General features: G+C 38.2%; 2 protein-coding genes across 6 annotated transcripts in view; one reads left to right on the top strand and one right to left on the bottom strand.

Annotated features, from left to right (window-relative positions):
- The window catches only part of TFDP1 (transcription factor Dp-1), a 38,566-nt gene extending 33,026 nt beyond the window's left edge, over window positions 1-5,540 (top strand). For 3 of the 4 annotated variants that reach the window (XM_057363643.1, XM_057363636.1, XM_057363649.1), the window contains exons 9-12: window positions 498-649; window positions 1,210-1,376; window positions 1,933-2,014; window positions 4,192-5,539. In XM_057363643.1, coding sequence (XP_057219626.1) covers window positions 498-649; window positions 1,210-1,376; window positions 1,933-2,014; window positions 4,192-4,339 — 549 coding nt within the window. In that variant the 3' untranslated portion in view covers window positions 4,340-5,539. Of the gene's footprint in view, window positions 1-497; window positions 650-1,209; window positions 1,377-1,932; window positions 2,015-4,191 lie in introns of all 4 variants that reach the window. The other variant, XM_057363659.1, reaches the window with a different exon arrangement.
- An 8,899-nt stretch (window positions 5,541-14,439) lies between these two features.
- Window positions 14,440-20,066, bottom strand: ATP4B (ATPase H+/K+ transporting subunit beta). 2 transcript variants are annotated; one of them, XM_057387031.1, is made up of 7 exons: window positions 19,955-20,066; window positions 19,503-19,631; window positions 18,253-18,366; window positions 17,215-17,414; window positions 15,840-15,893; window positions 15,200-15,292; window positions 14,440-15,042 (listed from the first exon to the last, which is right to left on the bottom strand). In XM_057387031.1, exons 1-7 carry the CDS (start codon window positions 20,064-20,066, stop codon window positions 14,881-14,883), a joined length of 864 nt encoding a protein of 287 aa, XP_057243014.1. In that variant the 3' UTR covers window positions 14,440-14,880. The 2 variants fall into 2 exon arrangements, with proteins under 2 accessions (XP_057243014.1, XP_057242932.1); XM_057386949.1 differs by having other exon boundaries at window positions 15,837-15,893.
- Window positions 20,067-20,285: the final 219 nt, after the last annotated feature.

Genomic DNA, 20,285 nt, shown 5'->3' on the forward strand with positions numbered 1-20,285 from the left:
ATTGTAAAAAGCAATTTTAGTAAGATGTTAAAGTCACTAATCTTAAAGGGGTAATTCATAAGCCTAATGCCAGATATTCAAATCCCAAACATTAACTTTTTTAGCATGTAATTCATTTCAGTATTAACATTCAGGTGTATTTTTTGGAGTGCAGTACTTAGTAGGGAAGAGTAAATGGAGAGTAAATAGGATGCTATATGAAAATTTGTTTTTCCAATCATTGGTATCTCTCCATTTTGTCAAGGATCTGTCCAGGAATTGTCCTGATGTAGTTAGTAGAATGTGCATTTTTTTTCTGATCTTTTTGTCTCATCTTTTTCAATACTCTGATCTGTGACTCTTCTTGCATCTCAACATGCAGGAATATGGTAAACGCTCTTTCCTTTTCTGCACATACTTGCTGCAACCATTGCTGGAATTCTTCATCTGAGGGATTTTTTGTTCATGTCACCCTAAAAGCTTCATTCATATTTTGATWTTGCTGTTGCTTTTTCTAGCAAATTGCCTTTAAGAACCTCGTCCAGCGAAACCGTCAAGCAGAACAGCAGGCAAACCGACCTCCACCTTCCAATTCTGTCATCCATTTGCCATTTATCATTGTGAACACCAGCAAGAAGACAGTGATTGACTGTAGTATTTCCAATGACAAGTAAGCTAAAAAAGTTTCCTGTCTGACTTTTGGTGGAGCTCTGAGTTTATATAAGTGTTCATGTGGATTTGTTAAAAATTAAATAGAAACTTAACATACTTGTGGCTTTTGTATATTGAGAACATTCATTTCAGTCAGCTGTTTCACATACCTTTTTAATAAATAGACTAACTGGTTCACATGTAATAACTTATGTAAGATTTGCTAGCTAAAGATCATCAGGCAACTCTGATGGTGTTTTATGTTACACTCAGTCAAGTAGTGTTCTCCTTTGGCTTTAACACTGTGAAATGCAATCAGCAGAATTGRAAATGGATTTCACTTTCAGGACTGCTGTTCTTCACTTTTGGTTCAAAAAGCTGTATTTTTTATCAGCTAAATAAAAGCTGAATGTAAGCAGTCATGAACAAATACATAGATCTTGAAAAATTTGATTGCATWAAGTGATGTGTCACTAACGCACTTAACATGGTGCAAAGCTTTTCAAATACTGCAGTTCCTGAAAATGGAAAGGTAATTAAAGTMATTGAAGCTAATTGAGACATTTTTTTCCTCTCCAGATTTGAATATCTATTTAATTTTGACAATACTTTYGAAATTCACGACGATATAGAAGTACTAAAACGAATGGGAATGGCTTGTGGGCTAGAATCTGGAAGCTGTTCAGCAGAGGACCTAAAAATTGCAAGGAGTTTGGTTCCTAAAGCTCTGGAACCATATGTGACAGGTTGGTTACTCCAAAAAKCGTTGTTTTGTTTTCCTCCTTAATACAGGACTCTAAGAAAAACCATGAAAATACCTTAGATCTGTTAATTTCCACTGGTTTGTGGTAAAGATTTCTGTCAAGTTCTCAAATTTATCTGCTTCTTAGTGTGCTTTAGGGAGCAAAAAACACAGTGACTGATAAAGAATGGACTATTGGTCTTTGCAAAACATTTTACATTGTGCCACWCAAGTAGGTCTTTGCAGTGTGTAGTTCTTTTAAGAGGACAGTATTTATGCTTGATTCACTTGCAAAGGCAAAAGGTAGTAAGTGCAAGCATATCATGAATACCGAAGGGATATCTTGCTTACTTCAAAATAAATGGATTTTTAAAGTGTATTTTGAAATMTTGTTGCACCAGCCTATTTTAAAATTATGCTCTTTTGGATATAGTATGKCARTATGTTTTGWTGTCTGGGCTGCAAGACTCCTTTTYTGGACTTAARAGGATTAARCATTTCCATGGAATTAGATGGGTTTGTTTGGAAGTACTCCTGAAATGTGTGTTGTTGTTTTACAGAAATGGCTCAGGGATCAATCAGCAGTGTATATGTCACATCTTCATCAGGTTCTGCATCAAACGGCACAAGATTTTCAGCCAGGTGAAATGAAGTTTTCTATTAGTTTTTAAAATCAGTGGTCATCAAAGAAACTTGGATATTGAATGCTCCATGAAACAAGTTCTGATTTGATTAAATGTGGTGTGGATAAGTGTATTCTCAGACATCACTTCTATGGTGGTTCTTAGCAGTGTCATTAAAGAAAACTTTTCCTGTATAGTGGAAAGGTGTTCTGTATAGTGGAAAGGTGTTAGACTGATGTTAATCTTGAATGTGTTGTTTGCTTGTGGGTTTTTTCTAGTTCAGAGTTTGTGACAAGAAAACAGATAACTCTCTAAAGATAAAATATGGGAAAGATTYCTCCTTGGTAATCAGTGTCTAACTTAAAAAAAGATTTTGGTGTTTGGGTTTTTAAACAGCAATCAGAAGCTGGTAGTGTGATAAGCCATAACTTGTATTTAACTTTTTTACTCACTAGTTTCTTATTGCTGTATTAATCAAAAAGTTGTCCTTCTGTGAGCTCCACAAGATTGTAAAATGAGTCAAATATTCAGYAGTTGGATTCTGTGATCTCTGAGGTCTTTTCTAACCCAATTGAATCTATGATCATTGAAACGTTTGACATTTTTAACAAATGCTTGGATTAAGTTTTGCATGTTTTGTGCACGGGAACTGAAGCTTGATTGAGAATTCTGCCAGAATATCTTTAGAGATGCTGAATAGYACCTAAAATCAACTGTTTTCACTAAGGTTCCTTCTGTGGTAATGAGCAWGGGGTAGTGAAAAAGAGACCATGTGTTTTAAAGACTTTGAAATTTGAATAGGCCACTGTTAGCCAGAGGCCAGTAGTAAACCAGAGGCTGACTGGGGTTCATTATCATGGTGAGAGCACAAGAACKTCTACCATTTCTATTTCTTAGGAGTTTGGCAAAGGAGAGTGACAAATCCTGTTTAATTATAGCATATATATGAATATTCATGGCAGTGGCCATGAACATTCATGGTCATATAAGTTGTGCTGTCAAGGCAAATAAAAGCTGTACATCTATTTAACAAGGTCTCTAAAGAAAGTCTGCAGAAAACTGAAGATGCTGCTACCAATAACCTTCATCCAGTTTCTTTGTCTTACTTATTAGGATACCCAATTATGAAAGCCAGTTATATTTTTATGAACAAGAGAGGAGAACAGATTTTGGGTTTGTACTTTCAAGGTTTACAGAAACACAAGAATAATCTCTTTCTGTTTTGTTTTCTTTGCTTTTGAAACGGCTTTTGCAGATAATTGTGGCAGAACTGTTGTAAGTCATCTGACTACAGCTAGGGAGATATCTTAAGAGTCTTGCTTCTGAATAAGCAGAGCAGCAGAAACTCTTGAAAGTGTCTTACTGGATATGTTTTTCTTGTGAGCTTCTAGGATATACCCCTGCAATTTTATTGTGTGTTGATAGACCATTGAATTGGCTCCATGCAGGAACAAGTGTGCATGATTGAAAATGTGTACTAAGTGGATTAGCATTTTAAAAATTACTGGCAAACATAYTTTTGAAAGCACTTTTTTAATATGGAGGTCTTTCAAGGGAGATACTATTTTGTGATTTTTTAAATACTTTTTCAAGTATTTGTAGCCAAATTTAAAAGTTTGGCAAACTATTTAGAAAGTCAGTAATTAGATTGGCAAAATAGCAAGTACTAATGGAGACAGGAATTTTCAGGCTCTATTAGAATAAAATACTGCACCATGAGAAGTAAACTAAAAATTTTCAGATTAAAAGTACAGAACATGACAGTTGGCCATGTAATATCAAGTAGTTAAGGAAAAGCTATGAATTCCTCAATTTCCCAGGTCTTTGAATCAAGATTAGTGATTCTGAAAGACATGATTCACTTGCGAATATCCAGCGCTACGTAAAGATACTAAAGAGTTTAGATAACTGTGTAGCCTTAACACTAAATGTACTTTAGAAGAAATGTGGAAAACATGTTTATAAAGTGCCTGTGGAAAGGTTTAAACTTTACATTAAACCTAAAGGAAGAAACATAGTAAGGACCACTTCAAAATTACTTGAGACTGTTTCAGCTTTTTGGAGACAACTTGGGTATATATTTAAAGGCGGTTTATAAAGTGGCAGTGGCAGATTGATTAAAGGAATGGACTAGATGTAGGAGAAATCATTAAGCAATGCCAACTGTTTTTTTTTGTTCTTTTTTTTTTTTCTTAGTGACTTTTCCAATGGTGGAGATGGAATGTTGGCTACAAGTTCCAATGGATCTCAGTACAGTGGCTCCAGAGTTGAAACACCAGTTTCTTATGTTGGGGATGATGATGATGATGACGATGATTTTAATGAAAATGATGATGACGACTGATGTCCTTTGCTTGTAGACTATTTTTTTGTTAAAATTCAGCAGGCTTCAGGAATAAATTGTTCTAGGGAGAAGTGTCTCAAGTTACTTTGCCCCATCCCCCAAGGAGAATATTGGTAAGCAGTTCTGAGTTTAGAAATTGCACCTCTGATAAGCAAACAAGGATTGTTTTATGTAGGATATTTTTAAATGTGGTGTGGATGTGTGTTTTTGATACCAGTGTGTTAATGCAGAGCCTTTATTTACTCTTGTTTTAGGGATTTTTGGTTTGTTGGTTGTTTTTTGTTTGGGTTTTCTTTTTTACTTGAAGGAAAAAGAATTTTGCCCCAAATGTTCTTTCAAAGTTTGCTAAAGAAAATGTAGACACATTGTTGAGAAATAAAATACTATCCTTCTGTGGAAAATGAATACACTGAATGGCAATTTATTTGGAGTGTATTTTGATTATGCCACTCTTTGAGGGATAGTGAGCTAATGTAGTAGTATTTTTTGTTAATCATGCAGTGTCCAAAGAACCAAACAAGAAATATACGTCCTACTTTTTTACATGTTAAATTCCAAGAATGTTGTTGTGAACTTATTTTCCCTTAAATTATATCATTATGATTCCATCAAGTTTATATACTTTTCACTGTTTGTTGGAACATATGAATACAAAGTTTTTGGCAAATGTTTACTGCCAGTTGGTGCAGCTATATGAAATGTCTTGAAGGTTTGGAATGATTTATTGCTTATGGTAAAATTTGCCTGATTTCTTACAGGCAGTCTTTGGAAACTTTTTATTATATAGTTGTTTACATACTTATAAGTCTATCATATAAAGACATGTACTGAAACAAATGTTTGTATTTGTTTCATAAGCATCTTCCTGTAATCTATTATAAAGTTGAAATTAAATATAGAGAATGTTTTAAGTTTTTTAACTCAAAATTTGTCAATCATTTTTAATAGTTCATTTTTATAAAAGGAATTTCAGGGCAGGTGGTAGTCTTTTTAAATTTATTCACAAACAATTAACTGCACAAATACTGTCAGCTGCCTATTCTAAGACAGTAGTCTTTTTATTGAAACACAAATAAACTTTTCTGTAATATTTTATGGAATATAAAGAGACTATAATTGTTTGACTTGTTTAACCTTGGCACTGTTAGTTTTTATTAATAAAACGCGCATGGGCATTTTTAACAAGCTCTGTGGTTTTTCTAATTCTAGGGTTATTTTAGAACATTTCACTTCTCGTCACAAGACCTAGAATTAGCTGTCTTGGGATACTGCATTTATGCTACAGAAGGCCCAGATTTTTTGCTTTGATTCAGTGATTTGCCCTTAAAGCTCTTGATAACTAATGGTGCAAAAGACAATAACTTACCCTGGTATATTCTCTTCCTTCATACCACCTTATTTCATCCACGTTKCTCCTCAGTGTGACAGGTCAATCCTAGTACTCCAGTCTAGCTTCTGTTTAAAGTCCCATGCCTAGTGTCCTAGCTTTTCATCCCATATTCTTCAGTCCTAGCTTTCTGTCCTATATTCCTATGTCCTCAAAGCAGGTTTTTATGGTTTTTATCTACTTTTCATCTGCTGCCTCCTTAAAGCTTTTTGTTAGATCACATCCTCTGCTCTCACCTGCAGGAGCATACTGAACTGGCTCAGTCACTGCAGGCCATTGTTGGAGTCAGGATTTGATACTTCCACAAACTCCAGGGAGTCCCTTCAAAGTATTAATAACTGTGCTGACTGTGGTAAGGGCTCCTGGATGCACTTAAACCCTGTGGTAAATGTCAAGTCTGTTATGTGGGTTTTTTCCTCTAAGGGATTATGCACGGACAAATCTTCTGTGGGAAGGCGCGGATATGGGTGATTACAAAGAGCAGCTGATACATACTGAAGGGTTTTGAATTCTATCAGACTTTGTAACATGAGTGAACCAAGGAAATTACTTTTAAGGGGCTGGGGGAAAAAATCTGTGCGAGAGGAGGCTAGTTGAATGCTTTGCTTCTCACTGAAGATGCCATTCTCTGCAGTCCTAATGCTAAACACAAGGTTCTTCTTGTGGCTGAGCTGGTTGATTCAGATTCTCTGACGTTGAATGGCAGTTCAGTCTGCAGATCAACTACTGACAGTTCAAGGCAATTACTCCAATTTTCCCTTCCGTTCTTCAGTGTATGATCCAAGGTTTACCTGGGAAGAGTGAGTAGAGGAATGTTAGGGAAGGAAGGCTGAAAGCCATCTGAGTTTTCTTTTAGTTCTTACTGGTGAAATAGCCCTCAGATAAAATAAGGTTGTGGTGGGAGTGAGAATCTGATAAAACAAATGTTTTTAAAATGTTATTTTCTTTCTTTTGCTAGCTGATGAATCTGTGAAATGGAATTTGTTAATTTAAACATTAGAATGCTTTGGGGGAAATTAATTTTTGTTAGATTTCTGGTTGCACTTGATGATCTTAAAGATTTTCTTCTAAACGATTCCCTGATTCTGTATTATCTTTGTTTCAGGAGAGCTTTTTAGTAAAGGCAACAATCAATAGCAAGAGAAATTCTAGAGATTTTTTAAAATAGTTGCTTTATTTCGGGCAGTCACTCGGACATAGTGTTCAGGAGAAAGAGGAGGAAAAAAAAGTCGATAAAGACCAATGGTGAGGGGGCCAGGTTGAGATGAGGAAAGGAGACTTGAAGTAGGARGAGGAGGGAAGCAGTAGAGAAAGAACAGATTGTAACAGGATCTTTACAGAGGGGCATAATAAGAGAAGGTGTAAATTGGAAARTAATGAGAAAACAAGAGTAGTCAAAGACTACAAAACAGACCAGGAGTAGAAACTTTTTCAAAATAAAAAGAAAGGTAGAGAAATATATTTATAATAATGCCAGGCATTAGCATGAAAGGAACTAGAAAATGAAAGATAACTTTAAACTGTATGGTTCTGATATTTGAAAAAAGTGGTTCCACATGTACAGATGGAAAACAAACATTGAAAGCGGGAACAGAACATAACAGGAAATTGTTGAGGAAATCTGTGAAAGAAAATACYGTACAGAGATAGAAACTAGAATTCTGTTTAAGAAAGATAAAATGATAATGAGAATTGTAATAAGGGCTCAGTTTGGGGTAAAACATGGCAGGAAAGGGATGTACTTGTAATTCCTTTATTTTGCCTGTACTTCTTTGTGATGTGAAGAAGAGGAAAAGATAAAAAGTTGCAAAGCGTGTATTTATGCCTCTGAAATGGTCCTGTAGATAAGTCCTGGGAGCAGTGTGCATSTTTTGTGCTTTCTAAAGTGCTACTGAGCTTTGAAAGACTGTCTGACGTGTAACAAGTTGAGGATTTTTTGAACTATTTCACAATCTGTTGTGCTCTTCCGCTAGGAATTTGTCTTAACCAAAGAGAAGCAGTTATGACTTCAGATAAGTTTTTTTTTTAAAGCTTCCTTCAAAGAAAGGTGGCAGCTGTTGCAGAGAAGGAAAAGTAAATGTAGCTGATGGGGTACTGGCGCTTGATGGGTGCCCATTTATTTAATGAAATGAAAGGATGAATCTTTAATGAAAGGATGTGCTGTGACAAGATAAATCTAATTTCTTAATCACCGAATATACAGGTTGTAAAAATCTTCATATTAATGTGAAATCTGAAAACTGAGTGCTGCTTTAATATAGAAAGTTTAAAAGAAAGCAAAACCAACATGGTGTTACCCTACTGGAAAGATTGTCTAGTAGAAAGAGCAGCATATATGTTTTTTCCCAGATAGAGAATTGTTTACTGTAGGGATTTTCTTGCTCTTGTCTGTGTATAGAAGTGTAGTAGGCTGTTTGTCTTTACTACAACATAGAGTTAACAACATTTCACCACTTCTCAGCCCTGTGTGCTTCCAGAAAGATGAGGCCACTGTCAAACACACTTTATTGTTAAAGCCATAATTGTMATTTATTTATCAGGAAAAGGGCAGATGAGCCAGCACATTGAGAGCAGCCTTTTCGTGTCATTATTTTCTAAAWTTAGGATTTAAGATTTTTCCAGTGTTTTTCCCGGTCTTTGTTTTTCCCTTGAGTTTTCACGGATTCTGGAGGATTGCCAAAATGCTCAGTGGTCTGGGTCAGTCCCTGGGTGAGGAGATGCTGAGGGAGAGGGACTCATTCAGCGTGGAGAAGAGGCAACCTCGAGGGACCTAATGRCAGCCACCCAATGCTGCAAGAAGGTTATTGCAAAGGTGGAGCCASTCCACAGGGGTGTGTGATGAGAGGATTGGAGACAACACTCACAGGCTGAAATGGGAAAGTTTCCAGCTGGATATGAGGAAGAACTTGGAATGCTCAGCCTGTCTAACAGACTGCTCAGAGAGGGTGTGCTGACTTGATCCTTAGTGTTTTCAGGATCAGACAGGAGAAAAGCCCTGAGCAGTGTAAAGTATGACCTCACAGCTTTGAGCAGGGATTGRGTGGGAGACAATGTGAGGTGCCTTCCAGCTTGAATTACCATATGGATCCCATAAGAGACAGGGAAAAAAAAAGAAAAAAAAACATAAGAAAATGCCAGTGTTGGGAACAGACTAACATGGGTCATTTGGTTTGCCAGACTGGCAGAAAACGAATGGAAGCTCATCTTCAGAAGATGTCAAAAGGTACCAAACTCCTGTGATGGAAAAGCTGATTAAAAGAGCAGGTAGAAGTGAAGARTGTCTTCCTTTAAGATGAGATTTCTAAGAAGAAATACAGCTGATGCTGAGAGCAGAATGAGGAAGGGCAACAGCCAGCAATTCATGGGTGTTTCTGTCTTCCAGCATTTGGTTACACTGGAGATTSCTGTCTGGCATGATGATGGTTGTCACCTAGCATTATCTGCCTCTCACTCAGTTGAGAGTGTCCTTACATTCAGTGAACTTCAGCACTTYGTGAATCATTAAAAGAAATCATGATTGTTACTGATGCACAGCTTAGCTGTCGTAAAGGCAGAGTGTTMTGATGTGGAAGGGAATAAAGGAGAGAGGCTGGTGTTAATCAAAAATCACCCATGTAATACTGTTGCAAGTGCTTTTGTTTGTTCCATGACCTTTTTGTTAATTTTTTGCATGTTTTGAACAGGTTGAAATGCAAGCTTAGTCTGAAAATTCTGATCTTTTATCATGTTGCTGCGTACATGTCTCTGTAAAGAGTGCAGTTTTGTCAGCCCTACCTGGTCAGAGCATCTGTATTRTAACATGTTAAAAAGACAGCAAAGTTGTAGACTTCAGACGAGATTCCTGTCCTTTATTGATGTAAACCTCAGAGAATTTATTAAAAATGAAGCAGAACATCAGTACATACTCTTAAAACAGGCAACCCCAATAATTTATGTTGGGCAGCTTCTGATGCTGGTTTTTAATGAACCTTAAAAATAATGCTAGAGTGCCAGTTTCAAAGTGTGAAAAAATAAAGTGTCAAAGATGGGAGGAAGTCCTGTCYAAATGTGGTCTAGACAGCTTGAGATCAGCCCTGAACCTCGTATTAGAAAAACTGTTGAAGGAAACAGCTGAAAGAAAACTGGAAGCTTGGAAGGTCGTTAATAACAAAGTACAGAACARGTCTTTGAATAAGGGAGGAGATTGTAAATTTTGAGTCGATTAAGGAAACAGTGGCTGTGCTTCAGCATTTTTAAACCTTTTTAATGTCATGCATTCTGATTTTAAATACCATGTTGGTTTTGTAATACCAACAGATTGTATGTTAAAGGGTTATGAAGTTTCTACTGCTGAATCGTTTTTGTGGCATTATGACTGACTGAACAGCTTCTTCAAGTTAAATTGTACTTCTGTTTAACAATTCCTTCAATAACCCAGAAGAAAATAAAAAGCTATGTTAAAGTACTAGTGGTTAGAAAAGAAGTAAACAGTGAAGAGATTAATGTGGATTATTTGGCAAGCAGGTYATGTCCAAGAATGTTATGTTTAAACTCCACATATCGTGAACAAAGAATTCAAGGTACATTTATGAGAGGAAAGACTACGCTGAAAATGTAGGATCCTAAAAATGATCCAGGGTGTCAAGGTGGACTATAACCATATATATCTCCTACTAGCTCATCTGAATTTGAATGTATAGGTAAAACTGATGATGGATTGGAAAATGGTGTTACATCCAGATACATTCAGTGAGACAACTAGTGCACATACTTGTTAGCATCACCATTCCAGAGGATGTTGGAAAAATCAGGACTCAGAGAAAATACCCTTCCCTGAATTATTTTCTTCCTAAGATAATGATCTATTACTATGAGACTTACAGAACTTTTATTTTGGCTTAGTAAAATGGAAGATTGAATGAGTAACTAGTGGATTTGTGTCAGGCCACAAAAAAAAAAACAAAACATTTCAATAGGCTCATGAGTATCTGGGAGAAAAGTGACAAAAGATTTAATAACTAGAACTTGAAATCAGAGTAATTAAAATGAGTTACCTACTTGATKATAGCAATGAACCCTGGGACATACTTTTTATTGGAATGATGAAACTCTATGGTAATAGTAAATTAGAAATAACTGTGGTAATAGTAGGGCTACATGTAARCACACACATTAACGAATGAAGGGTGTTATCCCAAGTGCCTCCAGAATACAGTTCTTCCTCAGAGGTGTAGCAGGATCCTAAAAAGGGAATTTTCAGCCCTATTTCTGCTCTTAAAATAGTAAGAAGTTCAACGCGTTGGATGCTACCACTCTGGTAAAAAAAAAAAAAATTGAAGAAAGGTGAACAGTCTTCATCCCCAGTGAGAAGAGGTTTTCAAATCAAATTGAAGTAAAGGATACCTGTTCTTTCATGCACATGTTTATTCTACTTCAAACAAAATAATGTTTGAGCTTGACCTTTTGTGCCTTAAAGAAATAAAGCCTGTGAAGGGAGCTTAGGTGCACAGCAGAAAATACTCTGCAAGCATTGATGTAGCTGTTACTTTACATCCAATTACTGAAAGTAGCACATGGTTAGACAGCTTTATTTGTTGCAGAATCAATCTCTGCTTGGCTTTTATTACAGGTAAGAGATTAAAAACAGCTCTGTGAAATGGTGGGAGGAATTCCCAAGTGCAGTAGCAATGACGTCATATGAGACTATTAAGCAAAGACTGAATTATTAATATCTAGTACTTGGCAATTCTGAAAGGTAGAGGAAGCTTTGAACTTGCTGTGGTCTCATAGCATAGCACAAAGTCCTTTAAGCATCAAGGAACTTGTATGCAGTGTTTTTCTCTACTATGAATTTTTATTCACAGTTTTTAATAACAGATTTAGGAACTTTGCATTTCAATTATTTACCAGTGCCATGAATATTCATATGAAGGAGGTGTGGAGAGGAAGGTGCATCTCAAAGCAACCACCGTGTTTCTGTTCTCTTTGCACAGATCTTCAAGGGTTTTATTTAACACCTTTAGCAGATAAGTCTGGAAACTAAAATATATTGGATATAAGAATGCATGCTGTTAATGTGTTAGTTCCATGGCCTATTTTGCCTTCCTTGTGCCTTTCTTCTGTTAACCTCGCTGTTGCACAGCTGGTAGGAAAAACGGGCAGAGTCTGGCACTGAGCACCACAGTGGGGTCTCCTCTGATACTGCCTGCCTGGCCCCTCCACTGCTCCAAAGGCATGGACCAACTACCCATCCCCATGCTTGCTGATCAGCAYCTAACTAAATTCAGGAATTTGCATTTGCTTGCAATTCATTCTTAAATCTACTGCTTCAGTTTCCCATGTAGCTTCTTTTCCCCCCCATTTATATTGTTTGGTCTAGTCAAATCCTGCTCATGTTGCAGCTGAATTTATGTATAACCTGTGTATATGAATATAGATATGCTTAGATATACATATGTGTGTATCTATATATATATTCTTGAATGTGTCTGTATGTCTCTCAAGGAATTGGAGCCATGCAGTGAAAGCAGTTAGAAGACTGATAAATATGGCTGGTTTCAGATTTGAGAACAAAACGGTTGAATTAACTCCTTAACACACTTTGTGCTAATTTTAGCTCCTGCATTGTAACAATTACTATTGCTGTGTGCATATAACTGATAGTGTCTAATGCTTGTTGATCTAAAGCACTAAATTTGCTGACCACACAGTCACTTGCAGCTGCTGCTGTACAGCTGGCACTGGTGGCTGAGGTCCTCTCACTCTCCAGGGTGAAGGTGATGAGGCCAGAGATCTGTCTTCATTTCTTCCCTCTTGTCGCTGTTGTTTTCTGCTTCTTGCCCTCCTCCCCCTGGATTCAGTTGYTTTTTAGCTTGTTTTGCTTTTGCCAGTCATACTTCCTGTGCCTTGGACAGCATGCCCAAGGATGCCTGTTTTCCTTCCCATCTGCTTATTTTTGTCTTTATCTGGAAACTTCTCTCAGTTTTGTGGATCCAAAGTGCAGCTGTGCTCAGTAGATTGCATCCTTGGAGGCAGTGTTGGRCTGTGCCGTGCAGTCATTGGTGTTACAAAGTTACAAATGCTTGACGGGCATTCCGCTATTTGCGTGTTCTTGCATTTGGGGTTTGGACTAATACCGACTACACACGGATGAATGTACTTTCGTACTTCAGCTACACTCGCCACAAACCTTGCGCTTCGTTGTCACTATTTCTGATTTCAGTAAAGAAAGAGAATAATCTCAGATTATTCAAGAAACATTATCTTCAGGTTGACAGTCTTTGTACATAGAGAGCCGGATCTGATGGGCATTTTGTTTTGACGTCAGAACGCATCATCATTTGGTCAACACAGGGACACTTCAGCCTTTCTTTATGTATCCCATCAGAGGTCTTTCTATGAAGCTGGTCTAGGCTGTTGTTCTGAAGTTGTAGTTTTGCAGGCACACAGTCCATGGGGAATTTGGTTAGCATATTCCTGTTCTGGGGTTGTAGAGCTTACTGGCATGTGAGCTTGTGCCACTGCATTGCCTGGCTCAGTGCAGACTGTAGATGCTAAATGCAGTCAAGCAGAAAGTCTGCTTGTGTTAGAGCACCAAGGGAATGTTCTCAGTTTTCTTCARAATATTTAAATGTTTTGTTTGTGGACAACATAGAATTAACCTTGAGCATGAATTACTGTTTTGTTATCAAAAGTATTTTATTGTTTTCTGTGTTATTTTGGAATGATACACAGGGGGAGACCTGTGTTCCAACAACAGTATAAAATTGATTTTCACTGCCTCTTAGAAGAAAGGCAAAGCCCCACTGTAAAATTTGAAACAGGAAAAGCCAGGGAAAAAAAGGTTTTATATGAGGAAGCATTTTCTAGCTGTTTTTGAAATGCAGAATTCTTCTAAGAAAGGAAAGGCTCAAATATTACTTGTGTTTTTGAGAGGAAATATTCCCCTCCAGTTGGATTCTCTCTACAAGCTGCCTGGCTGAGTATTGCTGTAGTACAGGAGGTAATCTTTTACATCTTCTTGCTTTCTAAAATGTCCAGGCAGTGAAGGTGTAAAATGATTTCTGGTCTTGAAGATCTTACTTTTGTGTGCAATATTTATTCTCTGGCTGGAGCATCCTGGACTTCAGGTAATGTAAACATACAGGCACAGCAATCTTGACTCTTTGTATCTCATGTGATAGAGTCAGACTTCTCAAATTTTAGATTGACTTAAAGATTTAGTGTTATTTAGCATCTTCCAGATTACTCTAAGTAACCCCAAACTCATCATTGTAATACAGCGCAATTCTACTGCATAAAGCAAATGAACAAAACCTTCACAAAAACAGCAAACACAACAACAAAATGCCAAACAAACAAAAAAAGCCAAAAAACTTAACCCCCAAAAAAAAAAAAAACAAAAAAAAACAGCAAACACAACAACAAAATGCCAAACAAACAAAAAAAGCCAAACTAATTACAACCTCTAGTTAAATAAACACTTTCCTGGGTGTAACTGGTTGTTACAGTCTAACCAGTCATTTTTATTAGGTTATATACATRGAGGTAAGTGGTACAGCGAAACCTGTGAATTAGAGGACAGATTTCAAGTTCCCTTCTTTTGCAGTCATTGATCTGTCAACAAAAGAAATCTGACTCAGCTGGCTAGTGCAAAAAGCCAATGCATTGGGATACAGATCATTTTAATACACTTTTCTACATCCTATACAAGAGAGATTGAAAATCTAATTGCCTGCTAGTATTTCAGAGTATTGATGTCCTTTTTGAGCTATCTAGTTATTTCTCAATAACCACGATTTAGTAACATACATCAATTATTTAATATGGTTTGAAAAATTATTCAAAGTGATGTTTTGAGTCTGTAGTTACGTTGTTTGAAGGCACAGCTACACCCCTTGGGAGAAACTTGTTTTGTACAAATTTGTGCATGAAGGCAGCAGCATACTGTAGCCATGAAATGTTAAGCTATGTACATTGAGATAATCCTCATCTTAACACTCTGAGAGTGGGATCTTGATGGATCTTAATCTTAGCTCTGTGGGTCATCTTGCAGTAGAAAATGTCTCTGCACTGTAATTTATATGGGAGCCRTAATGAGAAAATAAATATAGATGAATGTGGTAATAGTTAAGTTTACTCTTCACATATTTTTCAGAAGTGTCTCTGTTGCTGCTCAGTCTTCTATTTTCAATTTAAATTCCACTTTTCCTTCATAGGGATCATGAACATTATCAAACGTAATTCCAGCTCCAATGATCTTGCACACTATTTTAAGTTCTACATTCCTTGTAATGTTGAGAAATTTCACAGCTACCAAAGGATTGCTGTAGCTGGGCTAGGAGGCAAAAGAAAAAAAAAAAGAAAAAGAAAGTACTTTTATTTTACACTACCTGTTTTAAAATGAAGTCTTAAAAATAGCCTCTCCAGTTCTCATAGAATCGAAGAGATGATCCATGCTCAAAGAGAAAGAAGAAAAATACAGAAGCACCCACCTGAGCCTTTTTCCCGTAGTAGGGGAAGTAGTGCAGGTTGAAGGTGCCGTTCACAGGGTAGTAGTCCACCTCCAGCGGGCGAGACTCGTCACCCTGTTGGTAAAACAAGGGAGGAAGGGGYTCTGTTGGCCAGGAAATCATTGGCCAGCGTGAGGCAAGCGTTTGAGGGTGCTAAGTGTGTGTTACAGCTCGAGTTCAGCAGGATGTTTAGCACCAGGCTTATTTTTCAAATAAAAGTGGGAATCTCCCGCTGTCACTATTGCCGAGAAAAGCAGGCAAGTGTGCTTTGATTACAGTTGGGAGCTCAGTGAGTTGGACCTGCTGAGATGTGCAGAGAGCCTGGGGGAGCTGCGCTGAGGCGTGAATGTCACTACGGGGAGCTGAAAGCTAACAGCAAATGTTCTCTGCAGCATGAAAATACAATGTTTCAGGTGATTTAAAATAAAGCAAACTTCTAGGGTTTTTCCTTAGCGTGTGTGCTGGTGCAAGAAGTTGCACAGAACTGAGAATATTCAAAGTATTTGGGTTCTGATTTGCAGATCTGCAAGGCTGGTTTTTTTTCTGGTCACAACTGCACTTTCTTGCTCTCAGAGATGCACTGCTTGAAATGTGTGGAACTCAGACCTCATACTCTTACCACATATGAGCAGTTCACCCTTGGTGCAGTGCCATTGCCAGGGAAAAACTTGATAATCTGAAAAAGAGAACTCACATTTGGTCATCTTGGAAATTGTTTTGAGTTAAAAATTGCACAAGGAGTTATTTGAGAACTGAGCTTCAAAGGATGCTTAATATGTTCTTGTGTAAGACTCTCAAACAAATCGTCTTGTCTTATGTATTTGGGTGAAAAACTGTTGTGGCTGGATGTTTAGGAAGCAGAACTCTGCCTTACCTGGAATGGGCACTGCAGATGGGCTCCAGCCTGGCCAGAGCAAGCAACACTGCACCTCCTCCAAGTCCAAYTCATTTACCCACCCATACCACCTGTCCTTGCTGATGCCCAGGGCTCCCTTAGAACTCTTAATCGTGTGTCAATAATTATGTGAATGTCCATGCTATTTATCTTATCCTTCTTAGAAAGCCTTGGTTTTGGCAGAAAAATCCTTGGGCTGGTTCACCCTATGAAACAAGTGGGGTTGCATCCTGTAGCAGCAAAGGTGAAAGGAGGTGAAGCCCCCTGGTCATTGTCCATGTCTTCTCCCTGCTGGGGCTGCCACCCAACCTTGCAGAAAAAGGCATTTTTGGAAAAAGCCTGTTGCACCTGCCAGAATCAGGGACACAGCTCCCTTCTCAGTTCGGGCTTGCACAGATTTTTGAAAAATGAATAAGGTGCAAGCCAAACCAAAAATGCAGTGATTTTGTCTACCAGAAACTGGAGGGGAATTTGACCTCTTCACCTTCTACCAAAATTGAATCAGAAGGCTCAAAAATTTACCTAAAAATAAATACAATGCCTCTGTCTATGTCCTGAAAAAAATTTAAAGCAATGAAAATTCCATTTATTCCTCTCCAAAAAAAGGTGTTGGTGGTTTTCCCTAAGGAAAAAATACACCAGGTTTGGGTTTTGTTTTTGTGGGTTCTTCTTACTGTTTTTCTTGGTGCCTGGAGAAATAAGATATCACCTCTCTGAAACCACATCAGTGACTGTCACATCCTGATGCCTCAGCTGAAGGCACAGGGCTGTGGTATTGCAGGAGGAAACTCTTCTGGTGTTGGTTTGTGGGATGAGAGCCCTACAGAGGCATTAACTAAACTAAAGTAAAGGAAAGCCAAAGCTATTGAGAGTCCATTCAGAGATCTGTGTTACTTTCTTCCCCTGTGTTACTTTCCTAGTGGTGGTGAAAAAGTCTCAGGATTTCCCTGGTGACTCCAGGGGAATGTCAGGGAAAAACACATCATTTCCCCAATACAAAGCAGAGTTTAAAACCCACAGCATCAAAGACCCAGCAGCTCCCCAGCAGAGAATCAAGCTGCTCTTGAATTTCTCCTGCTCAGCACCTTGAACTTGAACTTACCCTGTTCATTTTTATAATAAAACAGGGTTTTCCTTCTGGAAATCCAAAAGTTGGATCTGTGATGCCAGAGCAGTTCTGAAGCATATCTGAGGTGAATTTGCAGGATAGTTTCGTTTTATTTGGGCCATCAAAGGTGTCCTGGATGAAGTATGTGTTATTGGTGCAGTTGATGTTCAGATGCTGAGCAGCTGGTGTATATGCTACATTTGTGAAGAAGAAAGAAAAAAATCCCTTCTGAAGCTTTTCATATGCAAATTATACATCCCAACATCAGGCTGGAGATTCTCTCATGGGAGACTATTTCAAGTGAAGTTGGGATTAGATGGAGCAAGGAAATCTTAAACTGTTTAGGGGTTGGGTTCAATTTTGTTGTGGTTTTTTTAGAATGTCRAAGCAAAGCAAAAGGAAAGAGATCGAATTGGGTTAAGATTGGCAGTTTGTGTTGATAGCTCCATATAAAGTCAATTTCAAATAACAGTTTTTCTCAATATGTGTTTGAGAATCATAAAGAATTACAGCATTAAGGTGCAATAGAAATACATAAATCTATAATATATAAAAAATATAAATATATATCAATGTTATAAGATACAAACAGGCAAACAGAGCATATAACCTACTTTGACAATTCCCTGATGACACCATGCAACAGCTTTACAAGATTTATTATGGCACTTTGATGTTTGTAGTCACAGGCAAATTAATCAGATTAATTTAGACGAGACTAGTTTTGAAGACCTTTTGTCCTCTCTCTTCCTTCATACTTTCTATTGGTCTGTTTTATTGAGGCTACATAGGATTAAATAAAGTAAAAGCCCTGAAGAAGAACCTGGATTTTAATAGATGTGTACATACGTTGGATTTATAGATTCATGAGGTGATTTGCTCATCCCTTTCAGAAGATGATTTTTCCACTCAAAATCTGCGATTTGAGAAGGACAAATGTAAAATGGAAGCAGTGGCTTAAGGTCCTCAGACCTAGCATGGGATATAAGACAGCACCTTTTTTCAGTATTGTACAAGAAACTTAATTTTTACCTGTTAGAAAAGTGTCAAGAATTGTCACTAAACCTTCCCAGGTTTTGTTGTCGGATACGTTGTAATAAATTTGTAGTCCTCTATCCCCATAAACATCGGGTCGTAAGGTTACACCTTCACGAGAAAGAGAAGACAAAACAGAGGAGAGATGCCAGGCACAGATTTGTTTATTTAGATTGACAATAGCAATTACGCTGCATCAAGACTCATTGTAAGTGCAGGAGATCCTTCAGCCTTGTTGGGGAGGATTTAACCATGTACAGAAGCCACCTCAGCTCTGAGTTGTTCAACCAAAACCCCAAAGCCTCTGCTGCTGCTGAATTGTTTTCTTTTCACATATATCCATGCTGTTATAAGAACAGCTTGTAAAATCATTCCAGCAGTTGCACCGGATTTCCCCAGGACATGTTAGCAATAACAGTCACATTGGGTTAAAGAAACACATGAGGCAGCATGAGAAACAGTTTTTTGTAGAAGCCGCACATAACTTGTTACAGGAATTATTTTGCCAGCAAAATACTGGGAGTGAATACTGGGAGTGGAAACTTCAAAATACAAAAGCACCTGACAATAATTTTTAGGGCTATAGCTTCTAAAAAGTTTTTGTCCCCCTCCCATTGTGAAAACAAGGCATTGGAATGTGAAGCTTWAGCAGTGTGAGCTGATGATGTCTGATCATCTCTCCTGTCTCTTTTCATGTCCCACAGATCTTCATTCCTAATCCCACGTGTCTTTGTTTTATTTTGCTTCCTTGACCACTGGCACAGCAGATCCTGGTGGCAAGGAATTCCTGCTCTTTCAGGGACTTCCCATGGTACTGGCAAGCATAGGAGTACCTACCCGAGGCTGCTCACCCTATCACCTCCACGTCTTGCTGGGCACCCCAAAGCCCTCTGTGGTGCTTTGGGGGTTGGGGCAGAACCCAGGGACCTCCCCAGGGACTGACCCCTGCCCATGGGGAGAGGAGGTGACCTGGTACAGGCAGGCATGATCGTCCCAACAGCGTAATGGAATGAATTAATGTACTATTTTTCMATATTATATATTCACATATCAATACGTAAATAAATGTGCCAGATTTTTTTTTTTGAAGCCTGAAAGTAATTTCAGGCAGAGATTAAACTTTGCAGGGATTGTTTGGGCAGGATTGACCTGCTTTATTCCATGCTGGTCTCCCCTCAGCCCTKGGCTCTGCCAATGCCTCTCTTCCCAGCCCAGTCCTACGCAGCTGCTGCAGGACCCTACAGTACCTGGGGATTTCAGCTGGTCTTGGTAATCCGGCTCGTAGGGATTAATTGTCTGCATTAAACAATAAATGGAGAGTGCAAACAGCCCCGATATCACCACGTAGAAAGCCAGATAGTAGAGGATGATCCACACTGTGGAAAAGAATAAGGGCAGAATCTCATTTTTTKAACAGGGTAGTACACTGCTCTCTCTGCAGCCATGGCAAATTTTTCTCCTTTTGAAGTATTTGGTTCGAAACCACTTTGAAGTCATTAGTTTGCAGGASCTACTTGGATCAATGTTTGATCTACTTGATCCAGCTCATAGGGCCACCCGAAAAGTGGTTTAGAAGCAAATACGAGAACTGCTGTCTTCAACACATCTAYATTGCATCCCACTCATGAGATGACACCCCCCACATGCAGTTTATAAATATAGCAGAAGGAAGAGAAGAATCTTGCACATGACAACCTACCCCAGTTAATTAAGGACCTTCCCATGAAGAGCTTTGTTTCTGGGTTCCAGACAAAACGACGGAAATCTTCCATCCGTTGGCTGCAGGTCTTCTTTTCATTTAAAGTTGCCATTTTCTCAAAAAAGTTCCCAGAAATGTGTCCTCCTTGGAAGCTAAGAAATTCAGCTGGTGCCCAGACAGTCACCCAAGAAAAAGACTTTGGTTTTTATACCTTCTTCTCTGCTGAAGGTCACCAAGATTGCTTTCCTGTGCTAGTGAAAGCCCCTGCTTGCCACTATCAACCTGCTGCAGATAGAGTTCTTTATAAAGGGTGTTGATAATGCTGGCAAGG

The sequence above is a fragment of the Malurus melanocephalus genome, unplaced genomic scaffold (genome assembly GCF_030028575.1).
Source record: "Malurus melanocephalus ecotype Western Australia unplaced genomic scaffold, MMel_1.1 scaffold_1, whole genome shotgun sequence".
In the NCBI taxonomy this organism is placed as follows: Eukaryota; Metazoa; Chordata; class Aves; order Passeriformes; family Maluridae; genus Malurus; species Malurus melanocephalus.